At 42.4% G+C, this 23,702-nt stretch overlaps 1 protein-coding gene across 1 annotated transcript; it reads right to left on the reverse strand.

Moving 5' to 3' along the window:
• Positions 1 to 706: 706 nt before the first annotated feature.
• On the reverse strand, positions 707 to 17,140 carry LOC111975524 (vitamin D 25-hydroxylase-like). Its single transcript, XM_024003832.2, is given in 7 exon segments — positions 707 to 1,830; position 4,238; positions 4,372 to 4,452; positions 4,454 to 4,701; positions 14,961 to 15,593; positions 15,831 to 15,972; positions 16,816 to 17,140. Coding segments are annotated over 7 exon segments (1,527 nt in total). The 5' UTR covers positions 17,056 to 17,140; the 3' UTR covers positions 707 to 1,648.
• Positions 17,141 to 23,702: the final 6,562 nt, after the last annotated feature.

A 23,702-nucleotide genomic window follows, 5' to 3' on the forward strand; every position in this document is an offset into this window, starting at 1 on the left:
ATTTATAGCTGTCATAAAACACCATCCCTAAAATAACTGTTCTCTCAAATGATTTTGATACTTACAATTGAGTAGGTGTGTGTGTGTGTGTGTGTGTGGCATAAAAATCCCCTTGAATGTAACTGTACTATAACTTTGCCCTTGAAGTGTTTAGAACCTCCTGCTGACAACCACAGTTGGAACACTGATGTTTGCTGAAATGATTGCAATGTCACAGTTTCAATATTTCCAATGCACACAGACAAGGCGCTCATCCAGGCGAATTGGCAGTCTGTCTACCTCAGCATAACTTTCTGAGAAGTGCAGTTAGTAGTTAGAGGTATGCTGGGTGCCAGAAATAGCCAGAGACATTAAATCAGTATGAAATATTACCCAGTAAGTCTGATGTATGCACAGCACAGCATTGCATTGGAGTTTTTTTTCTAGCCCTTTGGTCTGTTGAGTAAAGAGTAGAAGTGAGAGGTCACTTAAGGAAATGGGTGACGCCCCCCCAGGCTCAGCTCCAACCACATGAAGATTATTTATAGTGTCTGTGTATCCCTGGACGACCCAGTCTGGACACATTCTGCCGGGTCACTGCAAAAGTCCATGTCTGACTAGTCCTGTACTGTAGTTTAGATAGGAAACATTTTTGGAGAGAAAACATAGACCTATAACCTATTGAGAGAAATACTGTCAGCATGTTGAAGAAAAAGAACAAGTGGCATAAAACATATGTAACTTGAATTTCTCTTAGGAAAGGCACACCATAAACATTGTAAAAAAGGTAAGTGGAGCACAAAAATGGCATTGTTCTTATTACAAAGTATGACCATAATAGACAAAAGTAAAATTGACTTAAATCACAAAGGACAGCATCACAAAGACATTTTCAACGGATATTGCAGTAGCTTTCTGAGAGAAGGCTTTTCCATGGAAGAATCCCTAGAGATCAGGTTCATTGTTAGTTCAGACTGCTTGATATGGCGCTGATCCAGACTAAACACCATGTCCAGAGCCTTCTAGGAAAGGCTGGCTGCTAGTCTACTTATTTTCACTGTGCTGTAGAAACAGCTGAAACTACCCACTGGGAACAGACATCAATTCAACGTCTAKTCCACGTAGGTTCAATTTCATTGAAATGACGTGGAAACAACAATGATTCAACCAGTGTGTGCCCAGTGGGTAATGTTCCCATTTCTCATTTAGGCAGGCTGAGAGAGAGAAGACAGGGCTGTGAACCATCATAGAGGTCCATCCTGTCAATCATTGACGTAATCCCGCAGGGAAAATGAGACATTTGATTATAAGGACACAGATAAAAAGTAAATTCTAATTCAAGGTTAATTCATAGTATATGTCTGCATGTATTGTTTAAATATTCACACTTATCCTCTCGATTAAACTTACTGAGAAGTTCCACCTGATATTTCAGGATCTTGCCAGTAACATTTCTGGTGATCCTGTGACTTTGCAAATGGTGCTGTGCAAACATGCAATTGCTCAGAAACAACCATTGGTTGATGTTTAGAATTCTAGCAGTTCTGTGTAAAACACTGGAGTTCAGACCCTGGAGGTCAGGGTAGGAGTCCAAGCTCTAGAGCCCTGTTCTGTTCTGACTAAACCCCCAACCCCCCCACCCCTTCGGGCTGTGCCTTCTGAGAATCWGTCACTGCTGCCTGCGGACGGCGCAGATGGAGTAAGGCAGCGGCTGCAGGGTCATGCCCAGTTTGGGGGTGAGGCTTGGCACTGTGCCGGGGGGGAACTGCAGGTGGAAGCGCTGCAGCATGGTGGTGAAGAACAGGAACATCTCCATCCTGGCCAGATGCTCGCCCAAACAGTGACGCTTCCCTGAGGACAAACCACACAACATGGATTGAGTTTTGTGAAGATCATGCCATACTTTGTATCATCTACTCTACTCAGAGGAGGCTGGTGAAGGAGGACTGCTCGTCGTAATGGCTGACATGAAATCAACGGAACGGTATCAAACCATTCCATTCCAGCCATTACAATGAGCCGTCCGTTGATTTAGTGACACCAGCTACTACTGACTACTGTTGCAGTGAACATTCAACCAATACAACATATCTACTGTACTCAATGTATCTGTTAAGTGATAGTAAAGGTCCTTTACTATCACTGTTATCAGCTGTTTAGTCTTTACCTTATTAGGATATAGGTTATGGCTGGGAAAAGGTTTACACTTGCATACACAGTGCAAGTTGAGCAATAGAGGGAACCACATGTATGGGTGGTATGACTGAGMATTTGTTTTGTTTGAACTGACATGGTGGTGTTTTTCTGTCTTAACAGTACTTTCCTTTATTAATGGCAGCATTGTAGTCTGCAATAGCCCCAGGGACTGGCTTGCTCACCAGTCTATTAATTAAGTGCTCAAATAGATTACTGGGCCTTCATACCCATAAGGTTGTTGTAATACCGGAGAGGCTCTAGCTTTTATTACATTTGACTCATTGTAGGTAAAATGAAATGAGATCATAGCTGGGTAAATAGTTTAAAGACATGCCCGGTACTTTGGCACTAAGAAAGTATTTTTTCAAATGTGTAGTCATACATGCATAATCTATGAGCAGATTACTGTCTTACCTCAATTAGGCACGAAAATCCCTAGTTGAAAGCGACTGTTTATTAAAGCTGTGCTGTGTTATTTCCTACATTTCCCTCCATGTGGGCCACACCCGAGAATTTGAGTTATAGCCAATGAGCTTCAGCCTCTCACTTTGAGTGACGGTAGCAAGAAGGCTGCCAGCATTTATCCAATGAGTTGCAGGCGGCCCAGCTCAGTGGACACAGTAAAGAGGAGAGAGAGCAATGACGTGGTGCACATATCTGCACTATACAGTGGGGCAAAAAAAGTGTTTAGTCAGCACCAATTGTGCAAGTTCTCCCACTTAAAAAGATGAGAGAGGCCTTAATTTTCATCATAGGTACACTTCAACTATGACAGACAAAATGAGAAACAAAAATCCAGAAAATCACATTGTAGGATTTTAATTTATTTATATTGCAAATTATGGGGAAAATAAGTATTTGGTCAATAACAAAATTTATCTCAATACTTTGTTATATACCCTTTGTTTGGCAATGACAGAGGTCAAGTTTTCTGTAAGTCTTCAACAAGGTTTTTTCACCACACTGGTTGCTGGTAATCTTTGGTCTCTTCATTGTAGTCCCTTTCCGGTGTCCAATTCCTTCCTGCAGATCTCCTCTAGAGCAAGTGAGTTTTGGGGGCTGTTTGCTGGCAACATGGACTTTCAACTCCCTCCAAAGATTTTCCTATTGGGGTTGAGATGCTGGAGACTGGCTAGGCCACTCCAGGACCTTGAAAATGCTTCTTACGAAGCCACTCCCTGTCGTTGCCCGGCGGTGTGTTTGGGATCATGTCATGCTGAAAGACCCAGCCACGTTTCATCTCCAATGCCCTTGCTTGGTGGTCAGGCTTGTTACAGCTCTCTGCAGGTCATTCACTAGGTCCCCCGTGTGGTTCTGGGATTTTTGCTCACCGCTTCTTGGTGATCATTTTGACTCACGGGGTGACGATCTTGCGTGGAGCCCAGATCGAGGGAGATTATCAGTGGTCTTGTATGTCTTCCATTTCCTAATAATTGCTCCCACAGTTGATTTCTTCAAAACCAAGCTGCTTACACTATTGGCAGATGCAGTCTTCCCAGCCTGGTGCAAGGTCTAGCAATTTTGTTTCTGGTGTCCTTTGACAGCTCTTTGGTCCTTGGCCATAGTGGGAATGTTTGGAGTGTTGACTGTTTGAGGTTGTGGACAGGTGTCTTTTATAACTGATAACAAGTTCAAACAGGTGCCATTAAACAGGTAACGAGTGGAGGCAGAGGAGCCTCTTAAAGAAGAAGTTACAGGTCTGTGAGAGCCGAAATCTTGCTTGTTTGTAGGTGACCAAATACTTATTTTCCACCATATATTTGCAAATAAATTCATTAAAAATCCTACAATGTGATTTCTGGATTTTTTTCTTCAAATTTTGTCTGTCATTAGTTGAAGTGTACTATGATGAAAATTACAGGCCCTCTCTTTTTAAGTGGGAGAACTTGCACATTGGTGGCTGACTAAATACTTTTTGCCCCACTGTATGTGACGTAGTATGCAATTTTCGGTGACCATTTTTGGCTCATGAGTGCTACTTTCAGAACTACTGCTAAAAAGTATACAAACATACAGACGAATCTCTAATATATTGGAATTTTCATGCCATGATGACTATAACCCTGTATTTAAAGCATTACCATTTAGATTAGGCAAGAGGAGAGGCATTCGAGTGAGAGGGTGTGTACATAGTATGTGTGTGAGAGTCTGCTACTCTCTTTTGGGGGCCTAAGAGTGGAAAGAAGCCAGACTCACCAGAGAGAAGGGTAGGAAAAGCTTCCCGTCGGACAAATTTCCATTGCTGTCCAGGAAGCGATGTGGTGAGAAGGTTCCAGGGTTCGCACCAGTACTTCTCATCAAAGTGCACAGAGTACAGGTTGGTGATGACCATGGTGCCTTTGGGGATGTTGTAGCCGCTCACCAGTGTGTCCTGAGTGGTGGCGCGGAAGATGCCCAGGGGCACGATGTTACAGAAGCGCAGGACTTCATGTAGCACCGCTTCCACATAGGGCATCCTCTTTTTGTCTGCCAGCGAGGGGGATTGCCCACTTCCCAGCACACTGTCCAGCTCCTTATGCACCTTCTCTACACAGAGGAAACATCAGCAGCAAACTGTCAATACCTTTTCATCACAATGTCCTTTCTGCTTGCTAAACTCTTATCTAGTATCTACAGAAATACACTGAGTGTACAAAACATTAAGAAGAGTTGCACCCCCTTTTACCCCCTTTTGCCCTCAGCCTCAATTTGTCAGGGCATGGACTCTACAATGTGTTGAAAGCGTTCCACAGGGATACTGGCTCATGTTGACTCCAATCCATAATAAAGCGCTGCTCTGCCTTCTTAACAACACTATCAACAAGGCAGTTCCTACAGGTCTTAGTTTTGTCGCACCTAGACTACTGTTCAGTAGTGTGGTCAGGAGCCACAAAGAGAGACTTTGTTCTGAGCCAAATTGCAGTTGGCTCAGAACAGGGCAGCACTGCTGGCCCTTAAAAGTACACAGAGAGTTAACATTAATTACAGGCATGTCAATTTCTCATGGCTCAAAGTGGAAGAGAGATTGACTTCATCACTATTTGTTTTTGTAAGATGTGTTGACAAGCTAAATGTACCGGGCTGTCTGTTTAAAATACTTGCACACAGCTCAGACACCCATGCATACCCCACAAGACATGCCACCAGAGGTCTCTTCACAGTCCCCAAGTCCAGAACAGACTATGGGAGGCACACAGTACTACATAGAGCCATTACTACATGGAACTCTATTCCACATCAGGTAACTGATGCAAGCAGTACAATCAGATAAAAAAAAATTAAAAGGTAAAAATACACCTTATGGAACAACGGGGACTGTGAAGAGACACACACACAAAGGTACAAATACATGCATATGAATACATTGTGATATTGTTGTATGGTGGTATTAAACATGTTGTATTGTAGATATGTATTGGTGTAATAATGTTATATGATGTACTGTTTTATATTTTATTCTATATGTAATGTAAGTGCTTTAATATGTTTGCACCCCAGGAAAAGTAGCTGCTGCCAAGGGGATCCCTAATAAATACAAATACAAATCCTTCCCACAGTTGTGTCAAGTTGGCTGGATGTCCTTTGGGTGGTGGACCATTCCTAAAATACATGGGAAACTGTTGAGCGTGAAAACCCCAGCAGCGTTGCAGTTCTTGGTACAAACCGGTGCGCCTGGCACCAACTATCATACCCCGTTTAAAGGCATTTAAATATTTTGTCTTGCCAATTCACCCTCTGAATGGCACACATATATATAATCCATGTYTCAATTGTCTCAAGGCTTAAATATCTTTCTTTAACCTGTCCCCTATCCTTGTTTAGTTTAGTTTATTAATTCGACCATTTAAAAAACAAGTACACCCAAAACTTGACAAACCCATACATGCACATGAGTAAAATCATGGAGGATAACACACAATAAAGTCTGGGACTTATTTTTATTGTGGTCCTCTTGAGGCAAGGTGGCTAGGCAAGATCGAACACGGTTGAACACAGTATGGCATTGAGATAATAAAACATTAAAACAAAGAAGAAGAACATCTATCTCATCATTGCAGTTACATTGTAGGGATTATTCATATGGGCACAGAAGACATCAAACTTATTTTAACTTTATTTTTAAAGCTGCCCAGAGAGGACGTTGTTTTTATGGGCAGAGGCAACTCATTCCATTCTGAGGCTCCAGAATACAAGAAAGTTCTACGCTGTTCTACGCTGAATAGTGTCCAGCTGCCTAATGGACCCTGTTCTGACGACACTACTGAAAGAGCTACTTCCTGTGCTTGGCCCTGCTATGTTGATCATAATAAACGGCTCCCTATCCTCCGGATGTGTACCAAACTAACTAAAATGGCAGTAATAAAGCCTTTCCTGAAAAAGCCAAACCTTGACACGGAAAATCTAAAAACTATCGGCCGATATCGAATCTCCCATTCCTCTCAAAATGTTTCCAAAAAGCTGTTGTGCAGCAACTCACTGCCTTCCTGAAGACAAATAATGTATACGAAACACTCCAGTCTGGTTTTAGACCCCATCATAGTACTGAGACGGAACTCGTGAAGGTGGTAAATTACCTTTTAATGGCGTCAGACCAAAGGCTCTGCATCTGTCATCGTGCTCCTAGACCTTAGTGCCGTTTTTGACACCATTGATCACCACATTATTTTTAAGAGATTGGAAACCCTCTTTGGTCTACACGGACAAGTTCTTGCCTGGTTTAGATCTTATCTGTTGGAAAATATAGAATTGACTCTCTTTGGATGGTTTGCCCTTTCACAAATCAATTGTAAGTTTCGGTGTTCCTCAAGGTTCCATTTTAGGACCACTATTGTTTTCACTATATATTCTTGTTGATATCATTCGGAAATACAATGTCAACTTTCACTGCTATGCAGACGACCCACAGCTGAACATTTCGATTAAACATGGTGAAACCCCAAAAGTGCCTACCCTGGAAGCCTGTGTTTCAGACATAAGGAAGTGGATGGCGGAAAATGTTTTACTTTTAAATTCGGACAAAACAGAGGTGTTTGTGCTAGGTCCCAAGAAACAAAGAGATCTGCTGTTTGATCTGAAAATTAATGTTGATGGTTGTACAGTCGTCTCAAATAAAACTGTGAAGGACCTCTGCATTCCGCTGGACTATCTTTTGACGAACATATCAAGAATATTTCAAGGGCAGCTTTTTTCCATCTTTGTAACATTGCACATATCTGAAACTTTGTACAAAAATGATGCAGTAAAGCTAATTTGCTTTTGAAAGTTTTGGATTAGACTACTGCAATGCTCTACTCTCTGGCTACCCGGATAAAGCAATACATTAAATTCAGTTAGTGATAAATACAGAACACCATAGTGCCTGTGCCCAAGAACACTAAGGTAACCTGCCTAAATTATTACCGACACGTAGCACTCAAATCTGTAGCCATAAAGTGCTTTGAAGGGCTGGTCATGGCTCACACCAACACCATTATCCCAGGAAGCCTAGACCCACTCCAATTTGCATACCGCCCCAACAGATCCACAGATGATGCAATATCTATTGCACTCCACACTGCCCTTTCCCACCTGAACAAAAGGAACACCTATGTGAGAATGCTATTCATTGACTACAGCTCAGCATTCAACACCATAGTGCTCTTTCAAAGCTCATCAATAAGCTAAGGACCCTGGGACTAAACACCTCCCTCTGCAACTGAATCCTGGACTTCCTGACGGGCCGCCCCCAGGTGGTGAGGGTAGGTAGCAACGCATCTGCCACGCTGATCCTCAACACAGGAACTCCCCAGGGGTGCGTGCTCAGTCCCCTCCTGTACTCCCTGTTCACCAATGACTGCATGGCCAGGCATGACTCCAACACTATCATTAAGTTTGCAGACGACACAACAGTGGCAGGCCTGATCACCGACAACGACGAGACAGTCTATAGGGAGGAAGTCAGAGACCTGGCCGGGTGGTGCCAGAATAACAACCTATCCCTCAATGTAACCAAGACTAAGGAGATTATTGTGGACTACAGGAAAAGGAGGACCGAGCACGCCCCCATTCTCATCGACGGGGCTGTAGTGGAGCAGGTTGAGAGCTTCAAGTTCCTTGGTGTCCACATCACCAACAAACTAGAATGGTCCAAACACACCAAGACAGTCGTGAAGAGGGCACGACAAAGCCTATTCCTCCTCGGGAAACTAAAAAGATTTTGCATGGGTCCTGAGATCCTCAAAAGGTTCTACAGCTGTACCATCGAGAGCATCCTAACTGGTTGCATCACTACCTGGTACGGCAATTGCACGGCCTCTGACCGCAAGGCTCTACAGAGGGTAGTGCGTACGGCCCAGTACATCACTTGGGCTAAGCTGCCTGCCATCCAGGACCTCTACACCAGGCGGTGTCAGAGGAAGGCCCTAAAAATAGTCAAAGACCCCAGCCACCCCAGTCATAGACTGTTCTCTTTACTACCGCATGGCAAGCGGTACCGGAGTGCCAAGTCTAGGACAAAAAGGATTCTCAACAGTTTTTACCCCCAAGCCATAAGACTCCTGAACAGGTAATCAAACAGGTAACCCCCCCCTTCCCAGCCCCCAACCCCTCTTTTTACGCTGCTGCTATTCTCTGGTTAACATATATGCATAGTCACTTTAACGATACATTCATGTACTGTACATACTACCTCAATTAAGCCGACCAACCAGTGCTCCCGCACATTGGCTAACCGGGCTATCTGCATTGTGTCCCACCCACCACCCGTCAACCCCTCTTTTACGCTACTGCTACTCTCTGTTCATCATATATGCATAGTCACTTTAACCATATCTACATGTACATACTACCTCAATCAGCCTGACTAACCGGTGTCTGTATGTAGCCGCACTACTTTTATAGCCTTGCTCCTGTATACAGCCTGTCTTTTTACTGTTGTTTTATTTCTTTACTTACCTATTGTTCACCTAATACCTTTTTTTGCACTATTGGTTAGAGCCTGCAAGTAAGCATTTCACTGTAAGGTCTACACCTGTTGTATTCAGCGCACGTGACAAATAAACTTTGATTTGATTTAGTAAACTGATGGTCTGTTGATATCCCTCCAGTGGTGTGGGGGCTGTGCTTTGGCAAAGTGGGTGGGGTGATATCCTGCCTGGTTGGCCCTCTCCGGGGGTATCGTCAGACACGGCCACAGTGTCCCCTGACCCCCCCCCCCCCTCCCCCTGTCTCAGCATCCAGTATTTATGCTGCAATAGTCTATGTGCTCGAGGGCCAGGGTCAGTTTGTTATATCTGGAGTACTTCTCCTGTCTTATCCGGTGTCCTGTGTGAATTTAAGTATGCTCTCTCTAATTCTCTCTTTCTTTCTCTCTCTCGGAGGACCGGAGCCTAGGACATACCTCAGGACTACCTGGCCTGATGACTCCTGGCTGTCCCCAGTCCACCTGGTCGTGCTGCTCATCAGTTTCTGCTGTTTTGCCTGTGGCTATGGAACCCTGACCTGTTCACCAGACGTGCTACCTGTCCCAGACCTGCTGTTTTCAACTCTCTAGAGACCGCAGGAGCGGTAGAGATACTCTTAATGATCGCTATGAAAAGCCAACTGACATTTACTCCTGAGGTGCTGACTTGCTGCACCCTCGACAACTACTGTGATTATTATTATTTGACCATGCTGGTCATTTATGAACATTTGAACATCTTGGCCATGTTCTGTTATAATCTCCACCCGGCACAGCCAGAAGAGGACTGGCCACCCCTCATAGCCTGGTTCCTCTCTAGGTTTCTTCCTAGGTTTTGGCCTTTCTAGGGAGTTTTTCCTAGCCACCGTGCTTCTACACCTGCATTGCTTGCTGTTTGGGGTTTTAGGCTGGGTTTCTGTACAGCACTTTGAGATATCAGCTGATGTAAGAAGGGTTATATAAATACATTTGATTTGATTTGATTAGACAATGAATGTAGGGTGTTCCAGCAAGAGTGGATATTGAAATATTTATTTATTGAGGTATCAGGGAAAGCTGTGTGCTTAGTGTGCAAAGAGAACATCTCTGTCTTGACAGACTACAACTTGTCCCGACACTTCCAGACGAAGCATGCAGAGAAATATAGGAATATGTCTTCTGAGCAGAGGGTAAGTGCATCGAAAGAGTTGCTTTCTCAGTTGCAAAAGTAGCAAGGACTTTTCACAAAACTGCATTCAGCAAACTATGGAATTGCGAGAGCTAGCTATGTACTGTCMCACAAAATTGCTAAACATAGCAAGCCAATCGCTGAGGGCAAATTCATTAAAGAATGTTTAATTGACTCTGCAGCAATACCTTGCCCCGACAAGAAAGAGCTTTTTGAAAATGTTTCCCTGCCAAGACAAACAGTGACACGGCGTGTTGAGGACATCGCAGAGAATATGGAACAACATTTGAAAGACAAAGTAAAGGAATTCACYTATTTCTCTAAACTACAAGGGAAGGGCCTTTTTGCACATCAGATGTACAGCCTTGTAAAAGCCTTCAAGGGAAAATTACTCCTCCTGACCCGCCAAGTAGAAGCCAACAATCTCACCCACCTTCCGACACTACTAGTCTGTTCCCTATCAGATGACCGGGGAGAAGTATACATCGCTGCTGTGTGCTTTGAGCGGTGAGTTTTCTCGTCGTTCTGAGGATTTCAAAGTGTTGGAAAAGGACATGCTGTTGGTTTCCTCTCCTTTCACCTTCAATGTGGATAACGCTCCCACTGACCTGCATCATGAACTTATCAATCTTCAGTCTGATGCAGTGATTGGAGAACTACTCAAAACAATATCACTGACGAGGTTCTATGCATCTCTCAATGAACAAAACTTTCCAAAGATTAGGAGTCATGCTCAGAAGATGTTTGTACTGTTTGGGTCAACCTATGTATGTGAACAGGCATTTTCAGTGATAAAATATAATAAGTCAAGGCACAGATTATCTCTTACTGACTTTCACCTCCCAGCAATTTTGCGCATAGTGATGTCAAAACTATACCTGACTTCACTGCTCTAGTCAATGCCCATCAGAGACTTCACTCCTCACACTGATTGAGTAGTTTAAATGTAATGTTGAGCTCTCTTTCTTTCTTGTATTTTTGTGCATACCCGTTAACAAGAGTTCTGTCCGTGGTGCTGAATGCACAGTGCACTTTTCCCTCCGTGAAGTTCATTGGATGTTTAACAATGAAAATACCTACCAAAAGGAGAACATGGATGTGGTTTATTTCTGTGCATGTTAAAAAAAAAGTCAAATAAGTAGCATATCTGGATATGATTTACAGTAGATATATCTATCAACACAGTCATACACATGATGTATAATCCTGAAAATATGATTCTGGCCCGTGATGGCAAAAATATATTCTAATGTGACCCTTCATGGAAAATAATTGCCCTGCTCTACAACCACTGGGATTATTATTTGAGCCTGCTGGTCATCTATGAACGTTTGATCTTGAAAAACGATCTGGCCTTAATGGCCATGTACATTTATACATTTTTGTCATTTAGCAGACGATCTTATCCAGAGTGACTTACAGTAGTGAGTGCATACATTTTTGTACACTTATAATCTCAACCCGGCACATCCAGAAGAGGACTGGCCACCCCTCAGATCCTGGCTCCTCTCTAGGTTTCTTCCTAGGTTCCTGCATTTCTAGTGAGTTTTTCCTAGCCACCGTGCTTCTACATCTGCATTGCTTGCTGTTTGGGGTTTAAGCCTGGGTTTCTGCATAATCACTTTGTGACATCTGCTGATGTAAAAAGGGCTTTATAAATAATATTGATTTAATTGATTGAAGTGGATATAACAAGTGACATCAATAACCTGGTCAGTCTATGTCATTGAAAGAGCATAATGTTTTGTACACTCAGCGTATAACTTAGTAGAGAAATAGTTTAAACAAAGATCTATAAAAAAAAGTTAACACAGTAATCAATCCAACCTTGGACACTATGCAAATGAAAGTTTCTTACTCAACTATTACTGATTACCTACAAACATACACTCCCCTCTGTATATATTTGGACAGTGAAGCTAAAATTGTAAATTTGGCTCTATACTCCAGCATTTTGGATTTGTTATCAAATGTTTCATATGAAGCGAAGGTACAGAATGTCACCTTTCATTTGAGAGTATTTTCATTTATATCTGTTTTAAAGTTTAGAAATGAAAGCACTTTACATATCTAGTCCTCCCATTTGAAGATGTCATATGTATTAGGACACATTCACTTACAGTGTATTAAAGCGGTCTAATGTTTAGTATTTCGTCCCACATTTCTAGTACGCAATGACTACATCAAGCTTGTGACGTTGGATGCATTTGGAGTTTGTTTTGTTGTTTTTTGGGTTATGTTTTGCCCAATATAAATTAATGATGGATGATGACTGGAGTCATTTTTTTTCCAATTCATGACATCCCTAATCATGGTAGCATCCACATTAATGTAGCTATGTTCAAAAACACATTTCATTCTTACTTACAATACAAGTGTCTACAAAATATTACAATAGAGTACATTGTCCACCATTCACTTTCTATTGGGTCAAGCATAATCTGAAACACAACCAAAACAAGCTGTAAATGAATCCAACAACTTTTTAAAGTCACAGCTTGATGTAGTCAATGTGTGCAAGGAATATGGGACCAAATACTATTTTTTTTACTACGTTAAAACACTAAGTGAACTTGTCCAAATACTTATGATGTCTTCAAATGGGGGGATTAGATACATTAGCTACATGCTTTCAATTCTAAACGGTAAAACAGATATACATTATATATATATAAAAATACCCTCAAATAAAAGGAACATTCTGCCCTGTCACCTAATATAAAATATTTGATATCAAATCTAAGTATAGAGACACATTTACAATTGTAGCTTCACTGTCCGAGGGGAGGGAGTGTATAACTTTGTACAGTTGAAAGAAAAAAATGATACCTTAGTTATCTAATGTATGCAAATAAAAGTTGCTGTATATTATGGCTTGGAGAAAGGTTAAATTWAAAAAAAAATCAATAATTATACCAATTCCTAAAGCATCTAATCCCTCTGTGCTGAATGACTACCGCCATTTCGCCTTGACATCCTTAGTAATGAAATGCCTTGAGAAAATTGTGAAAAGTCATATTCTCAGTGTCGCCCAGAAGCTCCTCGACCCATTTCACTTTGCCTATCAGCCTAGCAGAGGAGTTGATGATGCCATTCTTACCCTCCTTAACATGGTCTATAGACATCTAGAGGGTGCCAAATCCCATGTCAGGGTTCTGTTTGTTGACCTTTCTTCTGCCTTCAACACAATCCAGCCTTACATTCTGGCACAGAGACTCATTCGGGACTTCTCCTTAGATGGGGGGCTGGTTTTGTGGCTGTTGGACATCCTGAGCCAACACTCATAGCGAGTCAAAATAGGTCCCCACATGTCGGATATACGCAATACCAACACAGGCTCTCCTCAGGGATGTCTTTTGTCCCCACTTCTGTACATCTTGTACACTAATAGTTGTACTAGTTCCCATACTGACAGACACCTCGTTAAGTTCGCTGATGACACTGCCTTGATCAGCCTGTTGCATGATGACGAGGAACATCATGGCCCTGGTCCTAGATGACTTTGTAGAGTGGTGTGAGGAATCATACTTGGTCCTCAATACCAACAAGATCAAAGAGATGTGCATAGACTTGAGGAAGCGTACAACACCTACCTCTGCAACATCTATCAGAGGTCAGAATATAGAAATTGTAGAGGCATATAAATATCTGGGTGTCCTTTTGGACAATACGCTTCAGTGGAGTAAATGTACAGACCTGATCTACAAAAAGAGCCAACAGAGACTATACTTTCTCATAAAGTTGGGATCTTTTAATGTAGACTGTACTATATTGACACTGTTTTATAAATCTTTTATTGAGAGTATTTTAACTTTTTGTATTGTTTGTGGGTTTGGCAATACCACTGTCAGCCAGAGAAATATGCTGAGAAGGATTATTACCACAGCAAGCAAGGTACTTGGAGTCAAACAGACAGACCTGGATGAGATCTTTAAGGTCAGGGCCCTCCGCAAGGCTCACAAAATCATTTTAGACCCAAGCCACCCCCTGTACCTGGACTTTGAACTACTCCCCTCTGGGTGCAGGTATAGGGCACCCCTCATCAGGAAAAACAGAACTAGACAATCATTTGTGCCAGGTGTGATATCCCTCCTAAATAGCTCGGGCGAATGTTCCCATCGACTCCGTAAGGCCAGAAGGCTAGTCTTTTCTTTTTTTTAAATGTTTTATTTCTTATTTCTTCTTCTTATTATTTTTATTGGTACGTAAAATGTTATGAAAGTTGTATTGTCAATTTTGTTTTGTATTTAAACGCCACTTTAAATGTGTACATGACACTGCAACAAAATTTCCCCATGGGGACAATAAAGTCAGTAAGTAAGTAAGTAAGTAAATAAGGACAAGGCAAGTCCCTTTACTGGACACCAGAGGAAAACAGGAGAAAGAAAGACCAAGGATGACCTGTTAGCTAACCGTTGAAACTGAGCTTAATACCAGAATAGGCCTCATCTGAAAAGAGACATACAAAATAGAACAGGACAGGAAGAGATGGAGGGATGTTGTGGAGGTCTTATGCACCACTTGACATGATGAGGCCTGAGTAAGGACAAGACAGGGTGCTAAAGAGGCCTGATTAAGGACAAGGCAGGGTACTATGAGGCCTGAGTAAGGACAAGACAGGGTGCTATGAGGCCCGAGTGAGGACAAGGCAGAGGACTTGGTGCTGAGGCCTACTGTGCTATAAAGCAGCACACTGACCTTGAATGTTGGGGTAGAGGGCCATGTAGAGCATAGCCCAGCGTAGGGTGTTGGTGGTGGTCTCCGTGCCTGCGATGATGAGCTCGCCCACAGAGTAGATTAGGTTCTCCCTGGAATACGGGGTGCCCAAGTCGCCAGCACTCTTGTCCAACTTGTTCAGGTAGTCATCGATGTAGTGGCGTGGGAAGTTGCACACTCTGCCCTCCGAGAAGCGCCTGATGATCTGCTCCAGGAAGTTATAGACCTTGGCTGCGTTGCGGAACAGCTTCTGGTGCTTTCCGAAGGGGAGGTACTCGATCCATGGGAAGGCGTTGTAAAGGAAGGCCCAGCCACTGACGGCCAGCTCCACATTCTCACTGAAGATCTCGATCATGTGCTGGAAGTCACAGTTGTCGTACGTGAAACGCTCGCCGAAGATGATGAGGTTGGTGATGTTGGACACAGCATTGGTCACCAGGTGCTTTGGGTTAAATGGTTTCCCTTTGTGTTCGTCGATGGCATCCACAAAAAACATGCACTCTTCCAGGATCTTCTGGTCGAGGGGCTTTTGAAAACTGCCAAAGTAACGAAAGGAGTTGCTGGCCAGTTGACGATGTTCAATCCATCCATTGCCAAATTTAGCATTCAGAAGTCCTGAGAAGGAAGATATTGAGATTAGAGTAGACATAATGAGACCTTACTGAGCATGTGTGAAGATACTAAATATTCTTCTCACGATAGGTGGACCTATTTTCATCTCAATACCATAAAATAGCCTAGAGAGTTCGATAACACCAAGCTTGTATTTGCATGTAATATCTAATAACAATATACCAATGTCATAATGTGCATATTTCAGAATACATTATAACTTATAACTGACTTTCTTACCTCCCATTTTTGTCATTTTCATAAATAAAGGCAGTGATGGCCGGTCAGAAAAGACATCACCCTGGTGGTACAGGCATTCTCTGATGGCATCATATCCATTCAGAACCACTGCTGAGTAGCCTCCCAAATCAAGACTGAAAATCTGAGATAAAATACTTGAATAAATAAACATCCAAAATAATATGCCATTTGTTTTCCCAAAATATGTTTCATTTTTTATTTTCTTTGACATAATGACATAACATCTAAATGGCAAATTATCTATTAGGCTAGTTTAGAGGTAGCCCTGTAGTCTGGCTCTATTTGCCGAGGCATGCTGACTAAGCGTACCTTCGCCATTTTTCGAAACCCTGCAAGCGCGGCTGGAGCCTGCCAACACTTAGCGAATAGCGAGCCTCTTTTGTTCAGTTTTCTGAGTTATCTTTCTAGGCTGACGCAAGATATAGGGACAAGAATGGAGCGTCCACCCTAACTAACATTTTGACACACTAAGGAATTCTGGTGTGTGTGTGCCGGATGATTTTTTATTTTTTTAAACCTTTATTTAACTAGGCAAGTCAGTTAAGAACAAATTATTATTTACAATGACGGCCTACCGGGGAACAATGTGTTGACCTCCTTGTTCAGGGGCAGAATGACAGAGTTTTACCTTGGCAGCTCGGGATTCGATCTAGCAACTTTTCGGTTATTGGCCCAATGCTCTAACCACTAGGCTACCTGCAAACTTTTTTTCGCGCTGTTTTTTCAGAATGAAATTAAAGCGACTTTGAGATTCTGGTTTGTAATGAAAAGCGCTATATAAAATACATATATTGTAATGCAAAAATCTGTATTCATAAAGTAACACTCAATAGGCTAAACCGCAAGAGTTAAACCGGTTTGAGCACAAGAAGACTAGCCTACATGGGGGTGCACACAAGTAGCCAACACAAAAAATGCCAAGGTTTAGTCAAGCCACTTTGACACAATAAGTTAAGTACCGTACCTGCCCATGGATTTCACTCTGTTTCTTCAGAAAGACGTGCGGTTCTGTTGCTAGAGACATAATGTTCCCTATGACAGGAATAGGTGACGGTCCAGGAGGGAATCCTCGGGGTCTCCTCTGCTTCACAAGCTGCCGGATCAGCAAAATAACAATAAGGGAAATAAGTAAACTACACAGACCTAAGAAAGCCTGTCCATGTGACACTTCTGAGACTAGAGATGATAACTGATTTAATACCATTTTTCTATCTCTAAATTTGCCGTCTGTACCAAGCTCTCCTCGGTGAAAGAGTTATGTAGGCTATATCATCTTGCACATGTTTCTATCCCCTGCCTCTACCCAATAGGATACTTCTCCCTCTACAAGGATAAGATTGGCTGGAAGTTTAGCTGTGATGACTATCGATGAACTTTGATCAGCCTTCGATCAATTCTAGCAATCAACAAATCGTGATTCTGCTATTTCTGAGGATTTGATTTCCCAATGATGATTTCTGGTCATTTGTTGACATGCAGCATAACTTGCCGGCCAGCTGGCACCACACAGATCAAGTTGGTAACTTTAAAGCTTTATTTTGTCACCGCGGATCCAGCTTGGTCTCATAGACTAGACATATAATAGTAAACGAAACACCCAGACACTCAAAATAGCATGATATATTACATTTGTTATGGTTACATAAGACAGAATGTTACTTAAGGCAAAAACAAAAGTCAGGGTAGATAATTGGCAACTTTGCAACTACTTACTACTTTTTTAGCTACTTTTCAACTAGCATGTTAGCTCACCCTTCCCCTTAACCCTAAGCTTAAAATCCTTTAACCTAACTCCTAACCTTAACCCTAACTTCTAATGTTGGCATTAGCCACATAGCCACCTAGCTAAAGTTATCCACAACAAGTTGGAATTCATAACATGTCATATGTATTGCAAATTCGTAACATATTGTATGAATTGCAATTAGTAACATATCATACGAATTGTAATTCGTAACATATCATATGAAATGGATGATGGACAGTCACAAATTAATCGATACCATACCAAACCTAACATATCATACTAATTTGAGTGTCTTGGAATACGGATTTTTCATTTACTGTGTTACGTCTACCCCTAAGTCCAAATTGGCTGATCCCATTGTCATAGCATACTTTCTATGTGAGTGTTGTTTAGCCTGTCTTATATCTAGACAAATTGCCATTGTGCAGCCAAAGCAAGGTTCATGTTTGATTGATTCAAGAGAGCTATTTCTATAACTCATAGCCTAATGCTGTATAATAATAAAATACAATATTTATTTCAAATTCATGTGATATAACACATAGGCCTAACCTATAACACCATTTTAAAATACCTAGGTCATGGGGTAAAACATGTCCTTGTCTGCATTAGGATATAAACGTCGCACTATACTGTGTTGTTGCATTAGGATATAAACTTCGCCCTATACTGTGTTGTTGGAACACCCTACAATCAGTAGGATACAAGAATAGATCAATCACTTTCTTCACAATTATGCTATTCTGTCTGGGCTGTATTATTTTTGGTAGGCTACACCAGCACCAACATGCAGTCTGGGTTGTACATTAACGGTATTACAATATAAAGATGATTATCTTTACCCAAGTGTTCCACTTTAGTGTCATTCATTAATGCAAACAACTTGCAAGCAAATGTGTAGAATGTCTGTCTATAAAGGCACAAGGCGAGACCCAGATGCAGACACAGGAGGCAGATGGTTAGAGTCTTTGTAGTTTATTTATAATCCAAAAAGAGAAGGCAAGAGAATGGTCGTGGACAAGCAAAAGGTCAAAACCAGATTCTGAGTCCAAGAGGTAAAGAGTGGCAGACAGGCTCGATGTCAGGGCAGGCAGAAGAGTCAGGCAGGCGGGTACGGAGTCCAGAATAAACAGGCAAGGGTCATCCCTTCAGAGATGATGTATCCCAGAAAAGTGATTGTGGAGCGGTGGAACTCGCATTTCTCCGCTTTAACAAACAACTGGTTCTTCAGAAGGCACTGAAGAACTTGTCGCACATAGAGAAAACCAGGATGTCATCGAGGTACACAAAAACAAACCGATTCAACATGTCCCGGAGCACATCGTTATCCAGAGCCTGGAAGACAGTAGGAGCGTTAGTGAGTCCAAACAGCATGACCAGGTACTCATAGTGTCCACTTGCTGTATTGAAAGCAGTCTTCCAATCGTCTCCTTCGCTTATCCGAACAAGGTGGTAGGCATTCCGGAGGTCCATTTTAGAAAGATGGTTGCCCCCTGGAAAGGTTCGAAAGCCAAGGAGAGGAGTGGTAGCGGGTACGGGTTCCTGACCATTTACATTTACATTTAAGTCATTTAGCAGACGCTCTTATCCAGAGCGACTTACAAGTTGATGTATTGATTACCGGGGTCTCCATGACATTGACGCAGGATCTACTCCTTCTTTCCCACAAAGAGTGAACCCTGCGCCGGCAGGAGAGGCTGAAGGGTGAATGCTTCCAGCCGCCAGAGAGTTATCAATATACTCCTCCATGGCCTTGGTCTCAGGGCCAGACAGGGAATATAGCCGGCCTCGAGGCGGTGTGGTGCCCGGAAGGAGGTCAATCGCACAATCGTAAGGACGATGTGGAGGAAGGGAGGTAGCACGAGCCTTACTGAATACCTCCTGGAGGTCATGATACTCTGTGGGAACGTCCGAGAGAGCCGAGGCCGAACTTAACCCAGCAGGCAGATGTTTAGGGGAAGGGTGCGCCGCCTTTAGGTGAGTGATAGAACGGGCTCCAACCCAGGATTGAACCTGTGGTCCAGTCAATATTGGGATTGTGTTTCTGGAGCCAAGAAAATCCCAAAACTATAGGGATGTTAGGAGACTCAATGAGAAGCAACTGTATTGACTACTGTGACTCTGCCAATGGAACGGTCGTCCAGTGCTCTAGCATCCATGGGAACGGAAAGGGGTTGAGTGGGAATACCTAGTTCAGATACCAGTGTAGCGTCCATGAAACTCTCATCAGCCCAGAGTCAGTGAGCACCCGAAAAGACTTTGACTGGTCTCCACACAGCAGAATAACAGCAAAAGGGGTACGGGTAATTGGAATTATGGAATTCCCAGTCTGACTCACCAGAGTACTTGTACCTACTAATGATCTAGGTCTCCTCAGTGGACAGGTAGCAATGAAATCCTATGTGAACATTCCATTGGCGATAATCTAGCTCTTTCCAGTTGCATAGGTTCTGGTGTATCCGACTCACCCGTTGTCGATGATTCTCGAGGGAACTCGGGTGGCTTTGGATCCTCTCGGAAAAACAGCCTTTGGGGACTTCTGGATTCCTTCGAAGGTGAGCGAAGCCATTGTGGATGAACGAGTGTGCCCAGATTTTACCTGAAATGCACAAGGTCCTCAACTCCGACAATTAATCCACACATGAAGCGGTCAAATGAATCGTTTCTAGTCATCTCTCTTCCTTCAAGGCTTTCTCTTCTCTTGACTTTGCGATTGGCAACTTTCATAAATTAGGTGCATTACCGCCACCGACCTCGTTCGTCTTTCAGTCACCCACGTGGGTATACCTGCTTCTATAAACCAATGAGGAGATGGGAGAGGCAGGACTTGCAGCGCAATATGCGTCAGAAATTGAACTGACTTCTATTCTAGCCCTTGGCAACGCAGACGCTCGTTGGCGGGCGCGAGCAGTGTGGGTGCAGAATAATTGAATAATTGAATAATACAGATTTCTACATTTATTTTGCAACGCTCCCGCACGCGACGCGAGCGGTGGTGTCAGCCTGTTAGGCCCTGCAGATAGCAGTATAGGTGGAGTAGTGGTTGTGAAAGGGTCTGTCTGGGTCGAGAACGTATACGAAAACCTTCCTGCAACCACCATGGTGCTATTGTGATGGCTAAGGGAAGCACAGGCTACATCCCAAATGACACCCTATTCCTTTTATAGTGCACTACTTTGGAGCAGTGCTCTGGTTAAAAGTAGTGCACTATATAGGGAATATGGTGCCATTTGGAAAGAAGCACAGTGTCTGAGGTGGATTCAGAACATCACTGCCTGGTGGCATCAAACAGAACAGGACTGACTGGTCAGGACTGGTTCAGGGTTGTCACAGTCATCATAGCATGGGAATAATTGAAACCCCCTTATAGAGTTACCCTCTCAAGCATTATGCTGCACAAACTTTCCTCTTCCAGTTGTAGTTGACCTGGTTTGATTTGACTCACATTTATGCTCTGTCCATAGGCTACTGGCAGAAATGAAGGAAATTTATAATGGGATCATTTATTAAGCGGTGCCTGTTCACTAACCACACACCTAAACACAGATCTGGGCCTGTATTTATAAAGCATCTCAGAGTAGGAGTGCCGATCCAGGATCAGGTCCCTCCTGTCTATGTCAAAACCGACCCTAGATCAGCACTCTGGTATGCTTTATGAATATGGGCCCAAATCTGGATCAAATAATAGTGTGCCCGTTGATTCTGGAGGTCCTCTGTATCGACTGCCTGTCCACTCAGTGTGTGGTGACTTGCTCCTCATTAGTACCAGTGATGTCTGTTTACCCAGCCAGACATTCCTTCTTGCTGAGGCAGCTGGCAGAGATGCTTATTTTCTTCTCCAAATGTAACAAACCCGCCTCCCCAGACCTCGCCCAATGATTTGGATTTGTTATCGCCATTTAATCAGGACATTCAAGGAAACTGCTTTTCTACTTCCTGCCAGCCCCACAGATACAACAAACTATCCAGGAAGCATTTTATACATCAATCAAAGACATCATTGAATTAACTTGATCTCACTGTTGACGTCCACTTGTGACTGTGTTGGGATGGGCTGACCAACAGACCTTGTGCTTACTGGAAATGAGCCCTACTACTTGAATACTGTAGGCACAACGTGAAATCGGTTGACAAACCCTTAAGATGTCAGCTGCTAATTTTCAGATTTACACCACATAAACACGCATTTTCACTGGACTATCTGCTGCTATCTGTTGCTGCCAAGTCATTATTTCCCTGGGTTAGCCTTGCAATTACCAAGTGGTGAGACACATAGCCCTCTATATTTAAATGTTTCAGGTACACTCCGATAGGTGTCTGCGTCACATACAGTATCTTCTATTGACATTATCTTCTATTGTTTGTCCTCGTGTGTCTGTTTTTTAGCATAAAGTACTCTGTAGCCACTTGATGATGATTATGATGACTTACCGTGTTAGAATAAAAAAAACAAGGCTTAATCATGCTCACTCTCTATCCATCACTCGTCACTTGTCTGCAGGTATGTTTTGATGTGAGAGAGGAAGCCAGTCCCGTCATCGCCACCTCACCCACTCTTAAGATAACCTTCGGACCAACTAGGGGCCCAAGGCTGGTTAGGAGATACCGCAATTGTGATGAATTGAGAGAATATTAGGGTAGCACTGTAATTCATTAATCATATGCTGTCTACTGCTGTTTTTACCTCTTTCTCTTTCTGTCTTCTACACCTCTCTCCCCACCTCGTCTTTCTTCCTCGTTTTTTAATGCACACCATATGTGCATTGAAGTACAGATTGAACTTGTGTTTATAATATTGCAATTATCCTAATTATAATGCATTTATTATGTATTTATAACACCTGGATAATGAACTTCTTTCAATAAAGCGTTTCACATTCTCCACTGGTTGAAATTAATTATCTAATTGAAATACTATCCTGTGTCCTCAGATTAATGCAGGGAGTTAGATATGCATAGTTTCTTTTCCTGTATATATGAATTACAAATCAATCATGTTCCTAGTCTATTCCATAGTTACAATGTGTAATCATTGATGTCCCAGGAGCAGGAGTGGTAAACACTGTTGAAGTGTACAGTATAATTCTAATACATACATGCAGACACAGCATCATTCAAATAATGGAGTTTGATATTACTGAAAAAGAATGTCTCATAGATTCATACCTGAACCGCACCTTTATTTGCCRAGGAAGAGTACATGATCAGTGAATATATTCAATGTACAGGCTACAATGTGGGAATCTCATGCGTGGTAATAACTATAGTACATGTATATAGGACTTGCATCCTTGGCACAATGAAGTTATTACAGTTGAAGTCGGAAGTTTACATACATCTTAGCCAAATACATTTAAAGTTTTTCACAATTCCTCACATTTAATCCTAGTAAAAATTCCCTGTCTTAGGTCAGTTAGGATCACCACTTTATTTTAAGAATGTGAAATGTCAGAATAATAGTAGAGAGAATGATTTATTTCAGCTTTTATTTCTTTCATCACATTCCCAGTGCGTCAGAAGTTTACATACACTCAATTAGTATTTGATAGCATTGCCTTTACATATTGTTTAATTTGGGTCAAATGTTTCGGGTAGCCTTCCACAAGCTTCCCACAATAAGTTGGGTGAATTTTGGCCCATTCCTCCTGACAGAGCTGGTGTAACTGAGTCAGGTTTGTAGGCCTCCTTGCTCGCACACGCTTTTTCAGTTCTGCCTACACATTTTCTATGGGATTGAGGTCAGGGCTTTGTGATGGCCACTCCAATACCTTGACTTTGTTGTCCTTAAGCCATTTTGCCACAACTTTGGAAGTATGCTTGGGGTCATTGTCCATTTGGAAGACCCATTTGCGACCAAGCTTTAACTTCCTGACTGATGTCTTGAGATGTTGCTTTAATATATCCCTGTCTCTTATACACATCTAGATGTGTATAAGAGACAGGCTGCGTGGTCCCATGGTGTTTATACTTGCGTACTATTGTTTGTACAAATGAACGTGGTACCTTCAGGCATTTGGAAATTGCTCCCAAGGATGAACCAGACTTGTGGAGGTCTACACATTTTTTCTGAGGTCTTCGCTGATTTCTTTTGATTTTCCCATGAT

The sequence above is a fragment of the Salvelinus sp. IW2-2015 genome, linkage group LG16, assembly GCF_002910315.2.
Source record: "Salvelinus sp. IW2-2015 linkage group LG16, ASM291031v2, whole genome shotgun sequence".
Lineage (NCBI taxonomy): Eukaryota > Metazoa > Chordata > Actinopteri > Salmoniformes > Salmonidae > Salvelinus > Salvelinus sp. IW2-2015.